The 23,660-nt window shown below is 54.1% G+C and overlaps 1 protein-coding gene across 8 annotated transcripts in view; it reads right to left on the bottom strand.

The window, feature by feature from the left end:
- Window positions 1–424: 424 nt before the first annotated feature.
- LOC140917023 (very long-chain specific acyl-CoA dehydrogenase, mitochondrial) overlaps window positions 425–23,660 on the bottom strand; it is an 86,650-nt gene continuing 63,414 nt past the window's right edge. For 7 of the 8 annotated variants that reach the window (XM_073358968.1, XM_073358967.1, XM_073358965.1 and 4 more), the window contains 8 exons: window positions 17,970–18,032; window positions 17,719–17,820; window positions 14,434–14,531; window positions 10,732–10,804; window positions 8,929–9,001; window positions 7,897–7,969; window positions 7,228–7,303; window positions 425–638 (listed from right to left, as the gene is read on the bottom strand). In XM_073358968.1, coding sequence (XP_073215069.1) covers window positions 501–638; window positions 7,228–7,303; window positions 7,897–7,969; window positions 8,929–9,001; window positions 10,732–10,804; window positions 14,434–14,531; window positions 17,719–17,820; window positions 17,970–18,032 — 696 coding nt within the window. In that variant the 3' untranslated portion in view covers window positions 425–500. Of the gene's footprint in view, window positions 639–7,227; window positions 7,304–7,896; window positions 7,970–8,928; window positions 9,002–10,731; window positions 10,805–14,433; window positions 14,532–16,695; window positions 16,773–17,718; window positions 17,821–17,969; window positions 18,033–23,660 lie in introns of all 8 variants that reach the window. The other variant, XM_078854337.1, reaches the window with a different exon arrangement.

Genomic DNA, 23,660 nt, shown 5'->3' with positions numbered 1-23,660 from the left:
GGCCAGGAGTCTGGGTGCACTGACTTAGCCAGGATCCTCTCCCCTTCACCCAGAGAACCACGGACACAATGGGGGGACCTAGCAGCCTTGGCTCAGTGCATCTTGGGGTGACCTTCTCTATCCCTCAGCAAAGGCCTCAGCGGGACCCCTGGAGCAGGCTAGAAGAGTCCAGGCAAGAGGCAGTTAAAACCTGCCCTCAGCTGGAACCCATGTGGCCCAAATTAATCTCCTTGACCAGGATGGAGGAGTGGCGGGGAGCTGCTATGCATGCAGGCTGCCCCAACAACCCACAGTGGGGGGCCTTTATGTCCATGTGCTCAGGGTTCTCAGAAAGCGGGACAGACGCACGGCCCCTCGCTGCAGCCCACATGCAGTGACGCCGTGGCACAGTGTTGGCTTTTCTCACAGACAGAAGCCAACTGTGTGTCATGTAATATTTCTCTATATAATAGGATTGATTTGTAGCTTTTGCTCATTGTCAACCAAAGCAGCATTTCTGTTCAGAAGCCCAGTGGGTGTGCGGCTAGGATCCCTTGGTTCCGTACAACAGCATTAGATATTAGCTTCATGTTAGCAAAGGACTGATTCCACGTAGATGATTTCACTGCTCGGAGATTCTCTCTCACTCGCTCAAATGCCTGCATTGGACAAAGAAACACCCAGTCACTTACTTGTTATTAAACCATATGCTGTAACTCTTGTGCAGTCAGACCGAGGGAGTGATTTTACATGCAGTGGGCCAAGCTTTCAGGACTGGCTCTATGTGCATACAACAAGTAGCCACTATCATTCTGCAGCCACATGTACGTTCGATCAGAAATCCCCTTGGTGCTCTGGTATCAGAGATCAGTCACCTCCTGCAGCCAGTGCAATGCTTGTGACAGGAGCTAGGGTCCCTGAGCTGGACAGGCAGAGATCCAGAATTCACACCTTGAGCTGTTACAGTGACGCTAATGACAGAGGAACTGAAGCCAGTGTCACAGGTCAGTGCAACTCCACCTGTATTCCCCCTCCATGGTACGTACGGTATTAGGGTGACCAGGTGTCTGGAACACCTGGCTGAAAAGGGACCCTGGCGGCTCCGGTCAGCACCACCGACCAGGCCGTTAAAAGTCCAGTAGACAGTGCTGCCCGGCTAAGGCAGGCTAGTCCCTACTTGTTCTGGCAGCATACTGTGCTCCAGAAGTGGCCAGCAGGTCTGGCTCCTAGGCAGGGGGGCCACAGGGCTCCGCATGTTACCCCCACCCTGACCACTGGCTCCACACTACCATTGGCTGGGAACAGGCCAATGGGAGATGTGGGGGGGAGGGGCGATGTCTGCAGGTGAGAGCAGCGCGCAGAGCCGCATGGGTACCTCCGCCTGGGAGCCGGACCTGCTGCTGGCCGCTTCCAGGGCGTAGCACAGCCCGCAGTGCCAGGACAGGCAGGAAGCCTGCCTTAGCACCCTTGCTGCACCGCTGACTGGGAGCTGCCAGAGGTAAGCCCGTGCCCCAACCCCCTGCCTCAGCCCTGAGTCCTCCCAAACCTGGAGCCCTCTCCTGCACCCCAAACCCCTCATCCTTGGACCCATCCTAGAGCCTGCACCACCATCCCACAGCCCTCACACCCCAACCCCCTGCCCCAGCCCAGAGCTCCCTCCCACACCCGTAACCCCTCATCCCCAGCCCATAGCCCTCACCCCCTCCCACACCCCAACCCCCTGCCTCAACTTGCAGCTCTCTCCCGCACTCCATATCCCTCATCCCCACCCCCACCAGCCTCATGCATCCCAAACCCCTCATCCCCGGCTGGAGCCCAGAGCCCACACCCCCAGCCCAGAGCCTGTATGCCCTCCCACACCCCAGCCCCCTGCCTCAACCTGCAGCCCCCTCCCACATTCCAAGTCCCTCGGCCCCAGCGTGGAGCCCCCTCCCGCACCCTGAACCCCTCATTTCTGGCCCCACCCCAGAGCCCATACCCCCCAGTTAGAGCCCTCACCCCCACCCACACCCCAACCCCCTCTAGCCCAGTGAAAGTGAGTGAGGGTGGGGGAGAGCGAGCCACCGAGGGAGGGGGAATGTAGTGAGCAGGGGGGCGCCTCAGGGAAGGGGCGGGGCTAGGCTGTTCAGTTTTGTGCAGTTAGAAAGTTGGCAACCCTATATGGTATCCTTCACCTTAAGGAGACAAAGAAACCGAGCAATTTGATCTGGGATGGGTCCTGGCCAGGCGAGCCAGTAAAAAGCTGGAAAGGAGACTGGGGTGAGAGAAACCATCTTGAACAAAGACTGTATCTTGCTAGGTTATGTTTAGGCCTGGTAGATGCATGTTTCCACTTGTCTTTGTTTGTAGCCGTTTCTGACTGTATCCCTGATACCTGAACTCACACCAAACCTCTCTTTTTGATTAAATAAACTTATTTCACTTTTATTCTAAACCAACCCTGTGCCACGTCTGCCTTGACATGATTATTAACTCCAGTTAAACTGCTCAGCTTTTGTCTCTTTAAAGGAGCAATGGACCGATTACTCCTCTGAACGTCCCAAGATAGGGCTGGCCATTTCAGAGCAGAAGGTCTGGGGGAAATTCGGGACTGGGAGCGTGTCTGGGTCACTGGTGGAGACTGGGGTGTGGCTGTGGAAGAACAAGCCGGCGGCTGGAGCTGCTGGCCCAGGGCTGCATAACACCCAGACATGCAGGGCCGCTGGCCGCAGAGTCCAGACATGTGGCAACAGTAGCAAAGCAGTTTAAGGGCCTTGGGGTTACAGGCCAAGCGGTGACACAACCAGTCACACATCTGAACTGCACCCCAAACCATGACACTGAGGGTGCGGAGTTTGCATCCACCTCTCCCTAGGCATTCCCTGGGAAATCCACCTACCATTTCTTGGTCCAAGAGTCCACTCCTTTCTGGCACATTGTTCACTATCGTCCCTGGATCCCCCAGGCCTCACCTCTGTCCCATCTACCCCTGGAGGGTTTACATAAAACCCCAGCTCAGAGGGATTCATAAACCGTTCCTTGAACTACGGACCCCAAAGAGACTGACAATGAATTCAGTCAGTCTCCCAGGGCTAGTGCAGGAAATCACCATCTTGGTCACAGGCAGCCTCAGGAGACGACTGTGCCGGGCCAGGCCATTTGTGCCATCCAGGCTACAGAAACAGCCCATCTCCACTCCTGGCCACAAGGAGGGCCCACGTCACGTGGAGATCCACGTGCTAGCATGTGGAGCTGGCCAGCCAAAGCCTGACATGTGGCCAGTACGCACATGCTGACAGCAAACTCCACTCTGAACTCTGTCTGTGTAGCCCATGCACCGAGCCAGCCAGAGGGCCAGGGTCTGTTGCGGACACAGCTGAGGAAAAGGGCAGCCCACTGGAATCCCCCATCCAGGCTGTGGGCCTTCCCTCCTCATCACTCCCCTCCTTCTGCTGCTCTGCCCCCTTTACTGCCTGAGCTCACGGGGGCTCGGTGTGCCCGCCCCTCCCACCCCTCCCCTCTCTGCCCAGCCTCCATGGGTTCTGTAGGTGTCTGCAAGGAAAGCCGGGGGGCCACACACCTCCCGCCCACTTGCTACTCGAGGCAGGAAGGGCTTAACCCATCACTGGCCTAGTCGGGGTAAAGCTTCCAATGACGTCAGCAGTGCAGGATCAGGGCAAAGGCATCTGGGCCTCTGCTCTTGCTGCCTTCCCAGCTTGTCGGGCCGCACCTTCCTGCTCGAACGCAGGCCAGGCAAACAGTGCTACAGAGCACCGCACACACACCTCCACAGCCCTGCGCAGCCACGGCCCCGCACAGACCACGCGGCAGATCAACACCCCCGCACGTAGCCACGGCCCCGCACAGACCACGTGGCAGATCAACGCCCCTCATGTAGCCACAGCCCCGCACAGACCACACGGCAGATCAACACCCAGCACATAGCCACGGCCCCGCACAGACCACGTGGCAGATCAACGCCCCTCACGTAGCCACGGCCCCGCACAGACCACACGGCAGATCAACGCTCCTCACGTAGCCACGGCCCCACATAGACCACGCGGCAGATCAACGCCCCTCACGTAGCCACGGCCCCACACAGACCACACGGCAGATCAACACCCCCGCACGTAGCCACTGCCCCGCACAGATCACGTGGCAGATCAACGCCCCTCACGTAGCCACAGCCCCGCACAGACCACATGGCAGATCAACGCCCAGCACATAGCCACAGCCCCGCACAGACCACGCAGCAGATCAACACCCTGCACGTAGCCACGGCCCCGCACAGACCACACGGCAGATCAACGCCCCACACGTAGCCACGGCCCCGCACAGACCACGTGGCAGATCAACGCCCCTCACGTAGCCACGGCCCCGCACAGACCACGCAGCAGATCAACACCCCGCACGTAGCCACGGCCCCGCACAGACCACAAGGCAGATCAACGCCCCACACGTAGCCACGGCCCCGCACAGACCACGTGGCAGATCAACGCCCCTCACGTAGCCACGGCCCCGCACAGACCACACGGCAGATCAACACCCCACACGTAGCCACGGCCCCGCACAGACCACGCGGCAGATCAACGCTCCTCACGTAGCCACGGCCCCGCACAGACCACACGGCAGATCAACGCCCCACACGTAGCCACGGCCCCACATAGACCACGCGGCAGATCAACGCCCCTCACGTAGCCACGGCCCCACACAGACCACGCGGCAGATCAACACCCCCGCACGTAGCCACTGCCCCGCACAGATCACGTGGCAGATCAACGCCCCTCACGTAGCCACAGCCCCGCACAGACCACACGGCAGATCAACACCCAGCACATAGCCACGTCCCCGCACAGACCACGTGGCAGATCAACGCCCCTCACGTAGCCACGGCCCCGCACAGACCACACAGCAGATCAACGCCCCACATGTAGCCACGGCCCCGCACAGACCACACAGCAGATCAACGCCCCACACGTAGCCACGGCCCCGCACAGACCACGTGGCAGATCAACGCCCCTCACGTAGCCACGGCCCCGCACAGACCACGCGGCAGATCAACACCCCACACGTAGCCACGGCCCCGCACAGACCACGCGGCAGATCAACGCTCCTCACGTAGCCACGGCCCCGCACAGACCACGCGGCAGATCAACGCTCCTCACGTAGCCACGGCCCCGCATAGACCACGCGGCAGATCAACGCCCCTCACGTAGCCACGGCCCCACATAGACCACGCGGCAGATCAACACCCCAGCACGTAGCCACGGCCCCGCACAGACCACGCAGCAGATCAACACCCCGCACGTAGCCACGGCCCCGCACAGACCACACGGCAGATCAACGCCCCACACGTAGCCACGGCCCCGCACAGACCACGTGGCAGATCAACGCCCCTCACGTAGCCACGGCCCCGCACAGACCACGCGGCAGATCAACACCCCACACGTAGCCACGGCCCCGCACAGACCACGCGGCAGATCAACGCTCCTCACGTAGCCACGGCCCCGCACAGACCACGCGGCAGATCAACGCCCCTCACGTAGCCACGGCCCCACACAGACCACGCGGCAGATCAACACCCCAGCACGTAGCCACGGCCCCGCACAGACCACGCGGCAGATCAACGCCCCTCACGTAGCCACGGCCCCGCACAGACCACGCGGCAGATCAACGCCCCTCACGTAGCCACGGCCCCGCACAGACCACGTGGCAGATCAACGCCCCTCACGTAGCCACGTCCCCGCACAGACCATGCGGCAGATCAACGCCCCTCACGTAGCCATGGCCCTGCACAGACCACATGGCAGATCAACGCCACGCACGTAGCCACGGCCCCGCACAGACCACATGGCAGATCAACACCCCTCATGTAGCCACGGCCCCGCACAGACCACGCGGCAGATCAACGCCCCTCACATAGCCACGGCCCCGCACAGACCACGCGGCAGATCGACACCCAGCACGTAGCCACGGCCCTGCACAGACCACGCAGCAGATCAACACCCAGCACGTAGCCACGGCCCCGCACAGACCACGCAGCAGATCAACACCCCTCACGTAGCCACGGCCCCGAACAGACCACGCAGCAGATCAACGCCCCTCACGTAGCCACGGCCCCGCACAGACCACGCGGCAGATCAACACCCAGCACGTAGCCATGGCCCCGCACAGACCACGTGGCAGATCAACGCCCCTCACGTAGCCAAGGCCCCGCACAGACCACATGGCAGATCAACGCCCCTCACGTAGCCACGGCCCCGCACAGACCACGCGGCAGATCAACACCCAGCATGTAGCCACGGCCCCGCACAGACCACGCGGCAGATCAACGCCCCTCACGTAGCCACAGCTCCGCACAGACCACGCGGCAGATCAACGCCCCTCACGTAGCCACGGCCCTGCACAGACCACGCGGCAGATCAACACCCCACACGTAGCCACGGCCCTGCACAGACCACGCGGCAGATCAACACCCCGCACGTAGCCACGGCCCCGCACAGACCACATGGCAGATCAACACCCCCGCACGTAGCCACGGCCCTGCACAGACCACGCGGCAGATCAACACCCCTGACGTAGCCACGGCCCCGCACAGACCACGCAGCAGATCAACACCCCTGACATAGCCACGGCCCAGCACAGACCGCACGGCAGATCAACGCCCCTCACGTAGCCACGGCCCTGCACAGACCACGCGGCAGATCAACACCCCTGACGTAGCCACGGCCCCGCACAGACCACACGCAGATCAACACCTCTCTCCCTGCACAAGCCATATGTCAGATCAACACTCCTCACGTAGCCCGCACTGAGGCCATGGGGGCAGAGGCAGCATATTGTACATGGGTGCTGGGCACATGGAGGGCATGCAGGGCTCTCGTGCAGGGTGCCCAAGGCATGCAGGTGGGAGGGCCTTTGGGCACACAGAGAGCACGTGGAAAGGTGCCCAGGGGTCCACGCGGGGCTCTCATACAGGGTGTGCATGGGGGAGCTCAGGGCATGCAGAGAGGCACTCATGGCACACGGGGGGGGCATGTGGAGCTCTCATGCAGGGGCCCAGGGTGTGTGGGGGAGGCCCAGGGCATGCCCAGGATGCACGGGGGGCGGAGCCCTCAGGGCGTGTGTGGGGCCCAGGGCACGCACACTGGCCATGCAGGGCTCTCTTGCAGAGACTGGCAGCAAGCTCACAGGCTGGCTTGTTGACAAGCCCATAAGCCTGCCACAGCAAGTGAACCAAACCCGGCCCCTCAGCCGCCTGTAGCCTACCTCGTGGCTCCACGTTTGACACAAGAGCTTCTCGTGCTCAGCGGTGGGTTGTCCCAGAGACAGAGAGCGGCTGGCCCTGCGGAGACAAGACGGTGGCCACGAGGGAGGGGCCACAGGGACAAAGGACTTTGTGAGCGCAGAAAATGCACTTGTCAGAACGGGTTGGAGCAGGAAAGCGGAACAAGCCCAGCCATAGAGCATCGCCCCAAAGCGACCAGGTTCCAGAGGACAGGATTGGACTCCCCTGCTTCCCTGGAGCCCTTCCCTGGAGAACGAGCAGCTGTGGCATGTCCCACTCGTTCCCACCATGCTCACCCCGACACCAGCGGCTGGATCTGACCCTGTATTAGAGACGCCCGGACTGGGCGAGCAAAGGCACAGTCCTGGCTTTCGAGGGACATAGGATCTCACTCGGTTTTGTTTGGCTTCCCAGGTGCTACAGGGATGAGCCCATTCGATGTGCACAGAAATTCCCACGTGTGTCAGGCACTCTCCTACCACCACTCACTCTGCACTGGCTGCTGTGGCAGACAAGCTATTGGGGCAGGGACAAGTCTACACAAGCACCAAGTGCCCACAAGCGCCTTCCGCAGCCTGGGAGGGTCAGAGGGCAGCCAGGCCAGGAACGGCGTTCCCAAGCACTCGCTCTCCTCTGCTAGCCACACGTACCTGGAGATCACCACAGCCATGCCATAGATGTCAATGGCAGCGTCGGCCACGCGTTTCAGATGAAACTGTTCGTCTGGGAGAAGAGACGTTGGTGAGACGGGGCATGCGTGCACACGCACGTGTTATGCTAGTGAAAACTAACAGCAGTTCCGCAGCACTTGCACGGAAGCCAGTGAACCGGCTCTCACCGCGCAGATACATTGGCAGGCCAGAAACTGCTACAAGGACCCACCCACTGACTGGAGACCCTGGGAGGGGGGTGATGCCGCCGGAGCCTGGCACAGGGCGCTCACTGGGCTGGTTGGCTCTAACACGCAGACTGGAGCGTTTTCCTGAGCCAAATGCTCAGCAGCACCCTACAGTGCGGCCCCAGCCCCCAACGAATTAAACAAACCAGCCAGACCCATCGGTCAATCACTTCTGGTGCCCCTGTTGGATCCTGCCTCTGCGCACTCAGCTCCCCTGGGTGTTAATGAAATGTCATGGGCACACTGAGGGCAGGATACGACTCACGTACAGCTGTTCAGGAGCCCTGGGAGACCATCAGGATCAGGGCTGCATGATGCTGGTGCTACACACAGACCTTGGCCTGCGGAGCTTTGTGGGGCTTTGGATGCAGAGCAGGTACACAGGGCCATGCGGACACCCCAGCTGCACTGCAGTCCTGCAGCCCAGCGACGCTCCAGGCTGGCACGGGGGGAGCTTTCACCCCGACGTGCCGCAGTGAGGAGACCCATATCGATCCCCAAGGGATGGACGCACACCACCTAGGTCTGTATTCAGAGAGAGGTGCGGTGGGCAGAGCAAGGAGCGTGACGCGGGAAGGAATTCATAGGGGAAATGGGGAGAGGATGAAGGGGAGAGAAGAGAGCGTTGCAGGAGGTGACAGAAGTGCTGCTCTGGGAGCACACCCTGGGCCCTGGCTCGGTGCCCCAGTGATGGGTTTTACGACAGGCCAAATGGTGGAATGTCGTTTAACGTCATCTGATGGCTGGTTAGAAGCAGGCTGACAGCAGCCACAGAGGCACCCACCTTTCACCTTCTCGCCGTACTTCAGCAGGAGGCTCTCAATAGCTTCACCAAACAGGTCAATGGCCCTCGTCACCTTTACATGGACACAGAAGAACAGTTCATTTCCTTTCCAAGACAGCTGTAACTTTCAGCAACCACTGCTGGGTGGGTGGGTGCCTCTGGGGATCAGGGAGCAGCGCTGGGAAAAGCGCGTCCAGCACAGGGCACTGGGCTGGATCCTGGGGACCAGTTGCGCTGTGTTCGGACCTGGACGCGAATTGGCACTAAGCCACTTTCCAGCCCCAAGCTTGGAGCTGATTCAGCCCTTGGCATGACTTTGAGCAGCCTCAAGGCTGCCCCAACTTCCACTGGCAGGACTGGCCTCCTGGGGCCACTCTATCAGCTGGGGATTGCTGGAGCACAAGGCACTCCTGCCCTGCCTCCATACCATGAGGGCTGGGAGCACGCGGTCTGAAGCCAGCTGCAGCTGCTCTACAACACCCAAGGATTCTCTTGGCCAGGGGATTCCCCAGTTGCCCCTGGAGCAGCCCCTGTGCTTTATGCTGCCTGAGCAACACAAAACACCCAGGCGGGCACTGGGGACTGGCCCTCTGGGTGTCACTGAAACTCAGAGAGCAGGGTGGGGCTGGGGAGCTGGTGCTCAGGAACCAGCTAGGGAGAACCCTAGCTCTGCCGGTGACATAGGATCCCAGGGTCCCAGGAGAGCTGCTGAGGGTTTGGGGTCCTCCGCAGACCAGAAACCACCATCACAACTGGGCCCTTGGGGATATGCTCAGCAGTGAGGCCTGTAAAGGAATGGGCCATGGAGACAGAATGGCCATCTCGCCCCGCAAGGGCACAGCTCAATCACTTTGGCAGGGCAGTATGCATCGGTGCTGGAACTAGGGGTGCTGGGGGTGCTGCTCCACCCCCCGGCTTGAAGTGGATTCGATTATATAGAGGGTTTGCAGTTTGGTTCAATGGCTCTCAGCACCCCCACTATACAAATTGTTCCAGCCCCCCTGGCAGTACGTGGGGACGCTTGTCTCCTGTACTGGCAGCTTTGTCTTGTGGGTCTCCATGTGCGCTTTGCCCACAATTTATCTTAGATGAAGGGAAAACAACAAGAATGAAGTAAAGCAAAACCCCCAGGAGAAAGTACAGCCCCTACAAGAAAACAGAGAGAGAGAGAGAGAGAGAGTGTGTGTGTATCCGTGTTCACATTCATGTGTGGCCATTTGTGTGTGCATGTCCATCCATGTGTGTCCCTCTCTAACACTGTGAGTGATAGAATGTGCTTAGAGATCTGCTGATGCCAAATGCTACTAAAAATGTAAATTATTATTATTGTGCCAGAGACAACAAATCTGACAAATCAGATTGACAAATCTGAAAGAGTGAAATGACAGCTGGGCAATGGTATTTTAAACGTGAAAATGATGTTTCAGTCTGAATCTTGAAAGTTCATATTTAGCAAAGACTTTTTAAAGAGCTAACACTTCATTTAAAACACAGGCTTCCAGGTTCATTCCTAACTGTAGGCTACAGAAACATTCCTTGCATGAACTTCGTCTAAAGCAGATGCTAGATGAATGCTGTGAATCACAAAAACGTCATCATTGGTGAGTAGATGCTGTCATGAAAATTATTTGCTTTAAGGCTAAAAATGCAAGAAACGTACAAAATAATTCAGATCTCATAATACGACAGACAATTTAAGGGTCAGGCCCTGCAGCACTGGAGATGACAGCAGGTTTACCAATGACTCCAACAGCTGCAGGGTCAGGCTCTGAGAAATAAATCTTTCAGAAAGAATTCCCTTACCAGGTATGCACTGTTGTCTAGGCCTGGGTGAACGATTCCCTCCAGAGACAAGCCAGTGGGAATCCCAACTTTACTGCAAAGGGAGAAAAGAGATGAGCAAAAAAATGAAAGGACAAAGGGTTTAAAACACAACGCAGCAGCTCATCCAGGAGCAACTGCATGGCAGTCACTGGGGACTATTTTGCACTACAAAGTTAGGTTCGCTTTACTACATTACTATGGGCAGTGAAAAATTCACACCCTATGCGATGTAGCTAAGCCGACCTAAGCCTGGTGCAGACAGCGCTAGGTGAAATTCTTCCATCGACCTAGTTACCACCTGTTGGGGAGCTGGATTTACTACAGAGAGTGAAGTCACTGTAGTAAGTGACTTGTGTCACTGTAGTAAGTGTCTTTATTGATGCTGCCAGGTTCCTAGTGCAGACATACCCTGGAGCTGGAGGTAAAGCAGGGATGAATTTGGCCCAGTATCATTTCAACATAGGGTGACCAGACAGCAAGTGTGAAAAGTCGAGATAAGGGGCGCGGGGTAATAGGAGCCTATATAAGAAAAAGACCCACAAATCGGGACTGTCCCTATAAAACTGGGACATCTGGTCAGCTTATTTCAACAACTCATTTCTAAGGTTCACTCCTACCATAAAAGAGTTTGAGTTCAAACAACTGCAGCTAAACCCGGCAGTGCCCGATCTCCAGGAAGTGCCCATACCAAGATCAGCCTTTCTACATGAACAATTTCCTCCCACCTTTATCACATGACGCATGTGACGTACCATGCGCACCATTCTGGGCACAGGACATTAGGTCTGACCTTGCAAAACTCCCACTGAGGTAGCAAAGTATGAACACTTAAATGGACACTTGGCCAGACCACCTGGTCTAACACCCCAACCAGGTGCGCTGGAACTGGGGGGGCCAGGCTGGCAGCTGGAGCCCGGGCAGCCATGTGGGAGACACAGATCCTCCACCTGCCCTGGGGGTGGGGACACAGGCTGGGAACAGCTCTTGGGCTCTCCCACCCCGGGTAGGTGGAGGGTCCTCAGCTTCCTGGACGAGCTCTGGCTTCCAGCTTGGCTGGGGATGGGGCCTCAGGGGCAAAGGATGGAGCCATAGAGGGGCAAGGGGCCTAGTCCCCCACTTTTGGGAAGGCTTTGCCGTCCCTGACCCCAACTCTTGCAAAAAGGGCTATAGGCAGGTGTGACACCCTGACACCTCAATATTCACCACTGTCATGTAATTAGGATATGTTTTGTACAAAGTATGTCTTGTGAGGTATCATTCTAAAAGTCTGGATCTGCTAGACAGTAATATCTCGTTGGATTGTACATGCTATCATCGTATGTGAAGTTATGAAGTTTGGCTCTGTGTGTGTTACTCAAACCTGTTCTGAGGTTGAACACACCCACAAGCAGCCTTTCAGGTACAACAGTAAAATGGCCAAACAAGGTTAATGGCTTGTTGAGGAAATGCACACAAGCACCAGGATTACCCCATTGTGAACAGGAGCACCAGGATTACCCCAGTGTAGAGGCAAAGTTGCGGAAGATTGGCGAGGAGCTAAGTGGCGGATCGCGTACATGACTGAATGTAAGCGGAGGAGGCAGGCAGTTTCAATGACCTTTGTCCGACAGACCCTGCCAAAATATATATCTTAGCATAGCTCAGCATATTTTTTGCCTGTAAACAAGTCAGTTTATATAACAAGCATAAATCATACATATAAGAACGTAACCAGCTGTTGACCCTATGTAACCCCGAGATAAGCACAGAGAATATAATACTGCAGAGGACTTGCTCCCAGCGGAGTCCTGCCTGGTCAGCTCTCCCGAACAGCGAGAGTCCCCTGCAGCCCCTCTGCATGCCCTAGGGACTCCCCGCGCAGATTGGAGCGTAACTTCTTCCTTCAGTAAAGCATAGCTTGCTGTTTTCAGGCCTGAGTGTCATCCTTTCGCTGGTATCCCCCATCTCCCCCACCCTTGCAGGCACACCCAGGAACTGTGTACAACAAAAACCTCTCAGAGACACAGTGGGAACTGTCTGACCCAAGTCACAGCAAAAGAACTTTCCAGCAAGTGGGAAGGAGATATAAAAGGGGGAAATGACATCACAAAGGTACCTCACTCTCCCTGCAACACCTGGAAACACCTGAGGGGCAAGGACTGAACTGTGGGAAGTGATGGTCCCAGGCTAGAAGGATTTTTAGCCTGTGTATGAAAACCTGGGAAAGCCAAGGCAGCTTGTACCTTGAGAATCTTCCAGCCGGTTTATCACTCAGGGTGAGAATTTGCTAATTTATATCTTACCCATCTAGTTTGCAGTTTTTGTTTATTTACTAAAGTAATCTGCTTTGATCTGTTTGCTATCACTTATAATCACTTAAAATCTATCTTTTGTAGTTAATAACTTGCTTTTGTTTTCTCTAAAACCAGTCTGTGGAATTCATAACTGGGGGACAAAAGGCTGTGCATACCTTCCTCCACTTTGAGGGAGGGAGCGAATTTCAATGAGCTTATGCTCTGTAGTTCTCTCTGCAGCGCAAGACGACACAATTTTGGGTTTACACTCCAAAGGGGGTGTGCACTTGAGTGCTGGGCAATTCCTTAGCTGAGTTTTCCCATGCAGAACTGATCCCAGCACCTGTGTGAAGCTGCAGCCATGTGTGTGTGTGATGGAAGGGGGCTTGAGACCCTGTCACAGCAGCACAGAGTAAGGGAAACGCAGGCTGGTGGGACTGGCGAGCTCAGTGGTATCCCAGTTCCAAGTGGCACCCCAGAGGGAACCAATCACAGGAAGGTTGCCAACTTGGTAATATTTAAAAAACAGACACTTCAGCAGGAGTGCTGGAACCTCCCCTGCCTCTCCCCATCCCCCCTAAGGCCCCACCCCTGCCCCGCCCATTCCTCCCAAAGCCCCACCCTTGCTCCACCTCTTCCCCTAAGCCCTCACACCTCCCCCACCTCTTCCGCTGAGGCCCTGCCTCTGTCCACTCCTCTTACCCCTCCCACCTGTTGCTCACTGCTTTTTCCCTCCAACCCCCCCACCGCCTGGGTCAGGAGGGACTTGCCTGCAGAGCTGGGGCTAGGGCTGCAGCTGCCTGATGAAGGTAGGAGGAGATCCTGGCTGAGTAAGGGCTGGAGCAGGTGATGAACCAGTGCCTTCTCGCCTCTCCCACTCGCAGAAACTGGTCTTTGGGTGTCTGGTCAGTAGATCTGACCGGACACTGTCAGGCCCCCTTTTCAACCGGACTTTCCAGTCGAAAACCAGGCACCTGGGCACCCTAGCTATAGGATCCTTATGACCACAAATGCTCAGGAATTTGGTTTTACAGCTGGTCTGAAAGGAGGCACCATCAGTGTCACAGCGCCCCTGGTTCCGTGCTGGAAGACTGGCTCACTATTAAGCCTCTGCTCTGGCATCGCAAGCATCACTTCTGATTTCACTGCATGCTCTCAGGACCAGAGGGGCTGGAACTAAGGGTGGAGGGGTGCTACTGCACCCCCTGGCTTGAAGTGGTGTTCATCATAGACAGGGTTTACAGTTTGCAGGCTTCATCGTTTACAGGGTTTACAGTTTGGTTCAACGGCTCTCTGCACTCCCGCCATACAGAAACATTATTCCATCGCCCTGCCAGTAGAAGCAGCATGTTATTTTACACCACTGTAACTGACAGGCAAACTGTAACAGGTTCTCTGTGCTGCTTACCGCTTTGCTCTCATCCCAATATCTTTTAGGATGGTCTCAGTTTTCCCTGATGGATTCATGACAGTTGTTCGCAGATTCTTTAACTGGACCCCAGCATACTGAAAATGTTTTAAAAATGATTAAAGGAATTTAATTACACACACTCTTAGGGCTACCCCTGCAAAGGGACATGCTCAGGATGAGCCTCAGGGGATTGATACAGCAGGTTCCGAGTTGTGCCGGGCATCTCTGGGTTAACTATACAGTAGCACAGGGGTTCTCAAACTGGGGGTCGGGACCCCTCAGGGGGACACAAGGTTATTATGGGGGGGCGGGGGCACAAGCTGTCAGCCTCCACCCCAAACCCCGCTTTGCATCCAGCATTTATAATAGTGTTAAATATATAAAAAAGTGTTTTTAATTTATAAGGGAGGTCGCACTCAGATGCTTGCTAGGTGAAAGGGGTCACCAGTACAAAAGTTTGAGAACCCCTGCAGTAGCGAAATATGAAAATCTACCACCTTATTTTCTGCAACTAAACCATATTTCAGGGCCTTAGCTCAGTGGAACAGATTGCTTGGATTCATGAAGGATTTATGAAGAATCATTTCTGCATTACAACATTACATGGTACCCAGATTTCTGTCCATCCACCTAAGTGTTTGTATATACAGCACCCCCAACAAGGGGGCTCCATTCACTGCAGAAGAGAACAAAGTCTACAGCATTAAAAATTGGGATGGGAATGTGTCTAAGATGGGTGACGGATCTGAGGACCTGTCCCAGATGGAGGTGTCAAGCGAGGGGGTTTTGAAACAAACTGATAAATCAACCAGTGACGAGTCACCCGGACCAAGTGGTATTCACCCAAGAGTTGTATAGAAAGTCAAATACAAAATTGCAGAACTACTAACTGTGGTATGCAACCTGTAATTTAAATCAGACTTTGTACCAGATGACTGGAAGGTAGCTAATATAACACAGTTTATTTTTAAAAGGCTCCAGAGGAGATCGTGGCAATTACAGGCTGGATAGCCTGACTTCCGTACCAGGCAAACTGGTTGAAACTATAGTAAAGAACAGAATTATCAGACACAAAGATAAACACAATATTTTGGCAAAGAGGCAACACAGCTGTTGTAAAGGGAAATCCTGCCTCACCAACCTCTTAGAATTCTTTGAGGGTGTCAACAAGCATGAGGACAAGGGTGATCTAGTAGATATAGTGTACTTGGGCTTTCAGAAAGCCTTTGACAAGATCTCACACTAAAGGCTCTTAAGCAAAGTAAGCAGTCATGGGATAAGAGGGAAAGTTCTCTCATGGATCAGTAACTACTTAAAAGATAGGAAACACAGAGTAGGAATAAACGGTCAGTTTTCACAGTGTAGAGAGGTAAATAGTGGGGTCCCCTAGGGATCTGTACTGGGACTAGAGCTGTTCAACATATTTATAAGTGATCTGGAAAAGGGAGTGAACAAAGGAGGTGGCAAGGTTTCCATTTGATACTAAATTACTCAAGTATCAGAGGGGTAGCCGTGCTAGTCTGGATCTGTAAAAGCAGCAAAGGGTCCTGTGGCACCTTATAGACTAACAGAAATATTGGAGCTTAAGCTTGCGTGGGTGAATACCCACTTTGTCATACATCTGACGAAGTGGGTATTCACCCACGAAAGCTTATGCTCCAATACGTCTAAATTACTCAAGATATTTAAGTCCAAAGCAGACAGTGAAGAGTTACAGAGGGATCTCACAGAACTGTGTGACTGGGCAACAAAATGGCAGATGAAATTCAATGCTTATAAGCGCAAAGTAATACACACCGGAAAACATAATCCCAAGTACACATACAAAATGAGAGCGTCTAAATCAGCTGTGACCACTCAAGAAATATGTTGGAGTCATTATGGATAGTTCTATGAAGACATTTGCTCAATGCGCAGCGGCAGTCAAAAAAGCGACCAGAATTTTAGGAACCATTAGGAAAAGGATACATAATAAGACAGAAATAAGAGAATAAGACACTTCTGCCTCCTCCCCTGAGCGCGCCGTGTCCCCGCTGCTCCACCTACCTCCCAGCGCTTGCCACCGCCAAACAGCTGTAGCAAGCAAGGGAGGGGGAAGAAGCGGGGCGGGGGTGGGGATTTGGGGAAGGAGTCGGAATAGGGGAAGGGAGGGGGCGAAGTTGGGGCGGGGACTTTGGGGAAGGGGCTGGAATGGGGGAGGGGGTGGGGCAGGGGTGGAGTCGAGGTGGGGCCGGGGGCAGAGCGGGGTCAAGTACCCACCGGCGCCAGTAGAAGTCGGCGCCTATGCCATGGTACGCCCACATCTTGAATACTGCGTGCAGTTCTGGTCGTCCCATCTCAAAAAAGATAAATTAGAATTGGGAAAAGTACAGAGAAGGGAAACAAAAATGACTATGGTTATAGAACACCTATGAGGGGAGACTGAAAAGACCGGGACTGTCCATCTTGGGAAAGAGATGACGAAGGGGAAATATGGTAGAGGTCTCTAATATCACGGCTGGTGTGGAGAACGTGAATAAGGAAGTGTTATTTACCCCTCCACATGGGAGCAGCACAAGAGCTGGGTACGATTGTTATTACTGAAGTCAATGGAGTGCAGAATTTGGCCCATACCATCAGCAATGGACTTTTGCCACAAAATTCAATCAGGTTCCAAATTCCAAAACATCCCCCTGCCCATCCCTGGCCCAACCCCCCACCCAGCCCCTCCTGTCACAGCTTCGGGTGTTTGGACGGAGGGTTTGGTTCAGCCAATTTCATACGGCTCCCTCCAGCTATGAAGCGTGGATCTGGATCTGGGTTTAGATTCAACCCCCAGTGCTGGGACTGTTCGGATCTGAGCACATTTGATTCAGGCCCATCTCTACAGCCCATACGTTACCCTCCCACGCGATTCTGGAGAGGGCTTTCAGCAGCAGCGGCTAACGCTCTGCGCTGCGGGTGGTGTGAGGAGGCTGCACTATGGCTGCAGGGTTCATAGCTGACTCCACTAGAATCCCTTCAGAGCCAGCTGCACCAGCCTGAGTGCTCCCCCCTGCATCCAGCCAGCCCAGCGGGCCAGTGTGGGGCAGAGGCATAGCCCTGCCCGCACCCCACCCTGGCTCCCTCCGCACTGCGTGGAAAGGCTGTTGCTGGAGGCACTGGAGCAGTGCAGGGACTCTGCTCCTAGTCGCAGGGCAGATTCCTGGCCCCCTCTCCCAGCTGGGCCATGCAATGCTCGCTCTGTGCCGGAAAATGCCAAGGCCTTTAAGGGGAGGTATTTGCCCACAGAGAGCCCCTTACCTCAATGCCCGTCAGTGCCACAAACAAGCGAAGGATATCATTGGTGCCCTCAAAAATGCGGAAAATCCTCAGGTCCCTCAAGACTCTTTCGACACCAGCTTCCTGTGCAAACAAAGACCTTAATAGACTCAAGTGATCCCTGCAAGAGGAGTGCACACAGCTGCCTTGGCAGAGCACTGCGAGCTCCTGAATACAGCCTTAAAATGATGCATGTGGTTCTGCTCGGGGCGGATGGAGCCAAGGTCATTTACCTGCATGTATCCCATTCCTCCAAGGACCTGGATGCACTCATCTGTGACGTGCCAGGCTGCTTCCTAAAGATAAAAACATCACAGTGCAGCAGAGGGGAATGTTTCTAGTCTCAATGTGATAACTCAGATGTGTCAGCATAATAGCAGTTAGCCCGGTGGCTCTGGGCAGTCCTAGGTGGGCCTGCGTTTGTTATAATACTGTAATGGCAAAGGTGGTTACCTATTAGTTACCTGTGCTGTAACTTAGTGACATGCTGCACGTGTCCATCCCACTTCAGGTGGGTGCACACCCAGGGCAACAAAACCAGAGACCCTTTTCCCCGGCAGAACCCCTTGGGGCAGCCCATGTGCACACCCCAGGGTCATGTTACCAGGTGAGGGTATAAAGGGAGAACCCTCCTGAGTGGGTTTGACTCCAGTGTAGAGGGGAGGAGATGGGTTGTGGGACGGACGTGTGCAACACACCTCAAAGGACAACAGTCACAGAACAGGTAAGTAGCCATTTTTTCTTCTTCAAGTGATCGCACATCCCCATTCCACATCAGGTGACGCACAAGCACTTTGGCAAGGACAATGGTTTTGGAGTCTGTCTGAGCAAGGACTGCAACACCGCTCATCCAAACCCATCACCATCGCTCAGTGCCTGGGAAACAGCTTCATGTCTAGTGAAAGGAGGCACCAATGACCAGGCTGCAGCTCTGCGAATATCAGTAATGTGCACCTGATGCAGGAATGCAGCTCACGCTGCTTGAGCTCTTGTAGAACGCACTGAAACTCTTGCGGGCAGAGGGGCCTTAGCCGTGGCAGAGCACAGTAGGGTGCAGGACAAGATCCAGAAAGAAATTCTCTGCCCACAGACAGGGTAACCCTTCAGTCTGGCAGACAAAGAAATGAACAGCTGAGGAAACAGCCTAAATTGTTTGGTCTTGTCCAAGTAACAAGCCAACGCCTTTTGGACATCCCAAGCATGGAGCCCTCCTCATCGTTACGAGGTTTCAGAAAAAAGCTCGGTAAGTAGGTAGCCTGATTAAGGTGGAAGTGCGAGACAACTTTGGTCAGAAATGTAGGGTAAGGATGCAAATCAACCTCATCTGCAAACTACATCTGGAGGGTCAGCACCTAATGCACGCCGCTCTGCTACCCTGCTGGCAGAAGCACTGGCCACCAGGAATGCTGCTTTCATGGAGAGATGGAGCAAGGAATGTGGAGCCATCGGCTCAAAAGGTGGAACCATTAGAGCCGGCAAAAGCTGTAGGATAAATACGACATTAAAGAGTTAGCATTACCTTAAGTTTGGTTAAGGAAATATCTGTAATATGAAGAAAGGCCCTGACTAGCATGTAGAAGGAAGGCCTTGAAAAGAATGAGGTGCAAGGCCAGAAGGAATGAGGGAGGGAGGGTGTTTGGTTTGAGAATAACTGAGGAGATAAGGGGAAGGCCTCAGACCGACAGGGATGGCTGCGGATGAGGATTATAAAGGTGTTCTCCTGCCCAAGTTTGCATAACACTCTTGGAATCTGAGGGACGGGATTAAAGGCATCTAGTAGCTTGTCCTTCCATGACGACAGGAAATCATCTGATATAGATCCTGGGCTGTGACTTGCTCTGGAACAAAACAGGTGACACTTCCTGTTCAGACGAGTAACCAAGACATTGATTTCTGGTACCCCCCACGACTGAAAGATGGATCTTGCAATGTCTGCTCTAAGGGACCACTTGTGATCCCTGCTGAATGATCTGCAGAGACAATCTGCCAGGCAGTTCTGAACACCTTGGTAGGTGTGAAGCTTTGAGTGTGATTGTATTTTTGATGGAACCCTCAAACCCCCATAGATCTACAGCCTCTGGGCAAAGGCGATCCCACCTGGCACTCCACTGCCTGTTCACACAGAACACAGCAGCAGTGTTGTCCGTGAGGACCTGTACTGTACATTCCTCGAGGTGTGGAAGGAAGGCTTGACATGCCAAGTGAATAGCTTGTAGTTCCAGAACATTTCTGTGGAAAGAGAGTTCTTGACCTGACCAAAGACCCTGAGTCTGATGGTCTTCTAGGTAGGATCCCCACCCCAGGGATGAAGCATTTGTGACCAATGTCACGGAGGGCAGAGTCGAGGAGAAAGGAACCCCTTTGCATACATTGGCAGGGTACACCCACCAATCTAGGGATGACAAGCCGCTCGCAGGTATGTGAGTCAGCATGTCCAATGGGTGATGAGATGGTCAGTAGATTGACTCCACCTGCCTTGCATGGCTCTGTGGTGAAAAGGCTGCCATGCTGAGTCACATATGTGCCAGCTGCCCTGTGCCCCAGAAGTCTCAGGCGATTCCTTACTGCTGTGCAAGGATGGGCGCTGAGGTCTGCACAGAGGTCCTGTCTTGCTTGGACTCTGGCCAGGCTCAAGTGCGCGCTTGCCGAAGTGGAGTCTAGATCTGCCCCAATAAGCCCGATTTTCTACACAGGGGTGAGAACTCACTTATCCTTGTCAGAACGAAGGAGTCTCTGGATCTTGTTGATGCCAACCTCCCCCTAATGTCTGGAGCGTCCCTGAATCAACCAGTCATCCAGGTACAGGAATTCCTGGACAACTGCCTTTCTGAGATGCACTGTCGCCATAGCCATGCACTTTGAAAAGACTCACAGGGCTGAAGACGGACTGAAAGGCAGGACAGTGAATGGATAATGAATGTTAGCCATGATGAACCTTTCTCCTGCAGCTCTGGTGGATAGCCTTGTGGAAATCATTCAAGCTGAGAGTGGCAAACCAGTCATTGGGATCTAGAGATGGATAACAGAGGCTAGAGTTACCAGGGGAAATGTTATCTCTTTATGTATTTGTTTAGGTTTTGCAGGTCCAAAATAGGTTTGAGTTTTCTCTCAGAAATAATGGGAACAGAATCCCTTCCCCCAGCGTTAAGGAGAGACCTCTTTGGCTCCCAACTGTAAACTAGACTGTATTTCTTGGATAAGAAAAGCCTTGTGAGATTGGCCCCTGAAAAGGGACTGGGGCTGGGTAGGTAGGTATGGGGAATAGAGACAAACTGCAGGGAATATCCTCATTCCACAGTGCTCAGTATCCAGTATCTGGCTGAAATATGGGTCCAATCAGCTAGGAAGTGGGCTAACCTGCTGCCAAAGGGAGTGATAGGAGAGATGAGATTCAGACACAGTGGTACTTTGGCCTCGACTAAGAAGTCCAATAGGCTGCTTAGAGGTCGAACACTGTCTTGATGAAGTTGAAGCAGATGGAGGAGGAGGTAGCCTTATCCTGTGGAATTTATGTCATCTCTGCTTGATCAGGCTGCCTCCGAGGGTAAAATGGCACCACTGGGTTGTCTGATGATGAAAGTGCCTGAACGTTCCTTCCCAGCGATCTAAGTGCTGCCCTAGAATCTTTTAGGGAATGCAGCGTTTCATTGGTTTTCCCTGTAAACAAATTAGGGCCTTTAAATGGGAGATCCTCAATTGTCAGTTGGATCTCTGCTGGAATCCCAGATGCTTGCAGCCATAAAGAGTGTCACATCATAGGCACAGATGCCATCACTCTAGCCTCAGCCTATTCAAGACGGCATGATGGGAAGATTGGACAACCCTTGTTAATCACAACTCAATATTCCTGTCTAACATCTTCTGGCAGTTTGTCAATAAAGTTAGCCTGTTAACAGAGACTGGGAAACTGTATCTGACCAGGAGAGCCTGGTGATTTGCTATCCTGACCTGTAACCCTGACATTGCATAAATGTTTCTTCCAAAAAGATTTTGCAGTAAAAGAGTTTTTTGAAGTCATTATTTTGAGGTGGATTTGGCGTGACCTTGGCATGATTTATCATTGACTACACTCACCACCGAGCCCAGGGTAGGGTGAGAATAGAAATGTTCATGACCTTGGAATGGCACTTGGTATCTGCTCTCTGTTCTCTTGGCAGTGGGAGGAAGTGATCCTGGTGTTTGCCATATAATTTTTGTAGGCTCCAAGATGGCTTAATTAACCAGTAGAGCTACTCTACCAGGTCCTGAGGTACGTAAGACATTTCTCCAGACATTTCTCCTTGTCTCAGAGGTGACTTAGACAACTGAGGTCTCGGAGAAGTACGTAAAGTGGATGGAATGCTCCATGGGTTCCAGAGGGCCCATGGATAAGTCCTGGGGCCCCAGTGAAAAGTAGCCCTTGGCCCCTTGTCTCTAGACCTGCCCCTGAGAGAGCCCGGGTACCAAGATCTGGATCTCTGCGAGGAGGATAGAGAATTATGAGATCTCCTAGAACAGGACTGGGATGCATAAGGTTCCTTGGAGGCACAGTACTCCATGGTGCAGGTGACTGGGACTTGTGGCTGGATGTGGCAGTAGTGGGACAGCATGGTGGCTGACCCCGGGAGAGTACCAAGTGTTCGAGTTCCAGCTGCTATTCGTAGGTACCGACATTTGCCGTGCTGAGGCTGGAATCGAATGGTACGGCACTGATGGCGTAGACAGCTCCAGAGCTTGTGAAGAAATAGCTGCTACCTATGACTCTAGCTCTTGTACCATCGGGGAGTCTGGTATCAAAAGGCAAAGCAAGTCTCTCGCTGCTGCGTACAGGCTGTTGTTGGTGTCGAGGATGCCATGTACCTGTATGCAGACAATACAGATGGCCCAGGCCAAGGAGTTGGTCTCAATGGAACAGAGGATGGTACCAGAGTCCAAGACTCTACACATATTGCCAAGGAAGCATGTGGTACTGAGGAGCACGTAGCCAGGGCTGGTCCATATCTGACTGACTCCTGGAAGGGCCGGGAGATCCTTGATGAGGAAGATCTGTTAGGCTTAGAGGCATGTGGGTCACAGGATTCAGCTTCTTCTGGGGCCCTGGGGAGGGAGAACGATGTCTCCCTTCTGAACCTCTCTGAGGAGGGATAACGGAGACGTCCGGAGGTCACCCCATGGTGGAAGTAGAGCCCCAAGGATTGTGTGCCAAGCAACAGGGCTCGGAGGGAGGACGCAAGTTAGCTTGCATCAGAACACAAGAAAATTTCACTTCCTGAAATGGTTAGGTCCTAATTCTGAACCCACTACAAATCAGGTACCTACCCCGAACATGGCCCTCCCCCAAACCCTTCAGCCACTGGTAGTGAGAGTCACGGACAGACAGAGACTTATTAGAGCCAGAACTTTGTTTAATACCTGGGGACTGAGGCATGCCCTGGCACTGCGCGTCGACAGGGCTAACTACAAGTCTGAAAAGCCAAGAGAAAATGGACGGAAATGAGCCACTATCTAACCAATGAACCAAATTATTTACAACAAATTACACACGTCGCTCAGAGGAAAAGGGAAGATTTGTGCAAGCAGGCACACACGCGCCCCCTCCCGACCATGGGGTGGTGAGGAGGAACTGAAGGGGGGCTGGGGCGGCTCTGCCCCTTTATACCATCAGCTGGTAGCATGAGCGTGCAGAGGTCGCACGTGCCGCCCTGACAGGTACCACTCAGGGAAAAAGTTCTCCAGCTTCAGCACGCTGGGCATGCAGACACCTGACGTGGCCTGGCCATGTGCAATCACTCAACGAAGAACTGCAGGTACCGAACTGCCGGGTTCTGCTGCTGACTCCACAGGGGCTGCGACAGCACAGGACTGTGGCGGCAGCTGGGCAGTCAATGCAGGCAGTGCTGGGGGAAACAGCCTGGTCTGGAGAGAGACTTGTAGGAAAGCCAGCT

This window comes from Lepidochelys kempii, chromosome 9 (genome assembly GCF_965140285.1).
Source record: "Lepidochelys kempii isolate rLepKem1 chromosome 9, rLepKem1.hap1, whole genome shotgun sequence".
NCBI lineage: Eukaryota > Metazoa > Chordata > Testudines > Cheloniidae > Lepidochelys > Lepidochelys kempii.
This window is presented reverse-complemented; position numbering and strand designations above follow the sequence as displayed.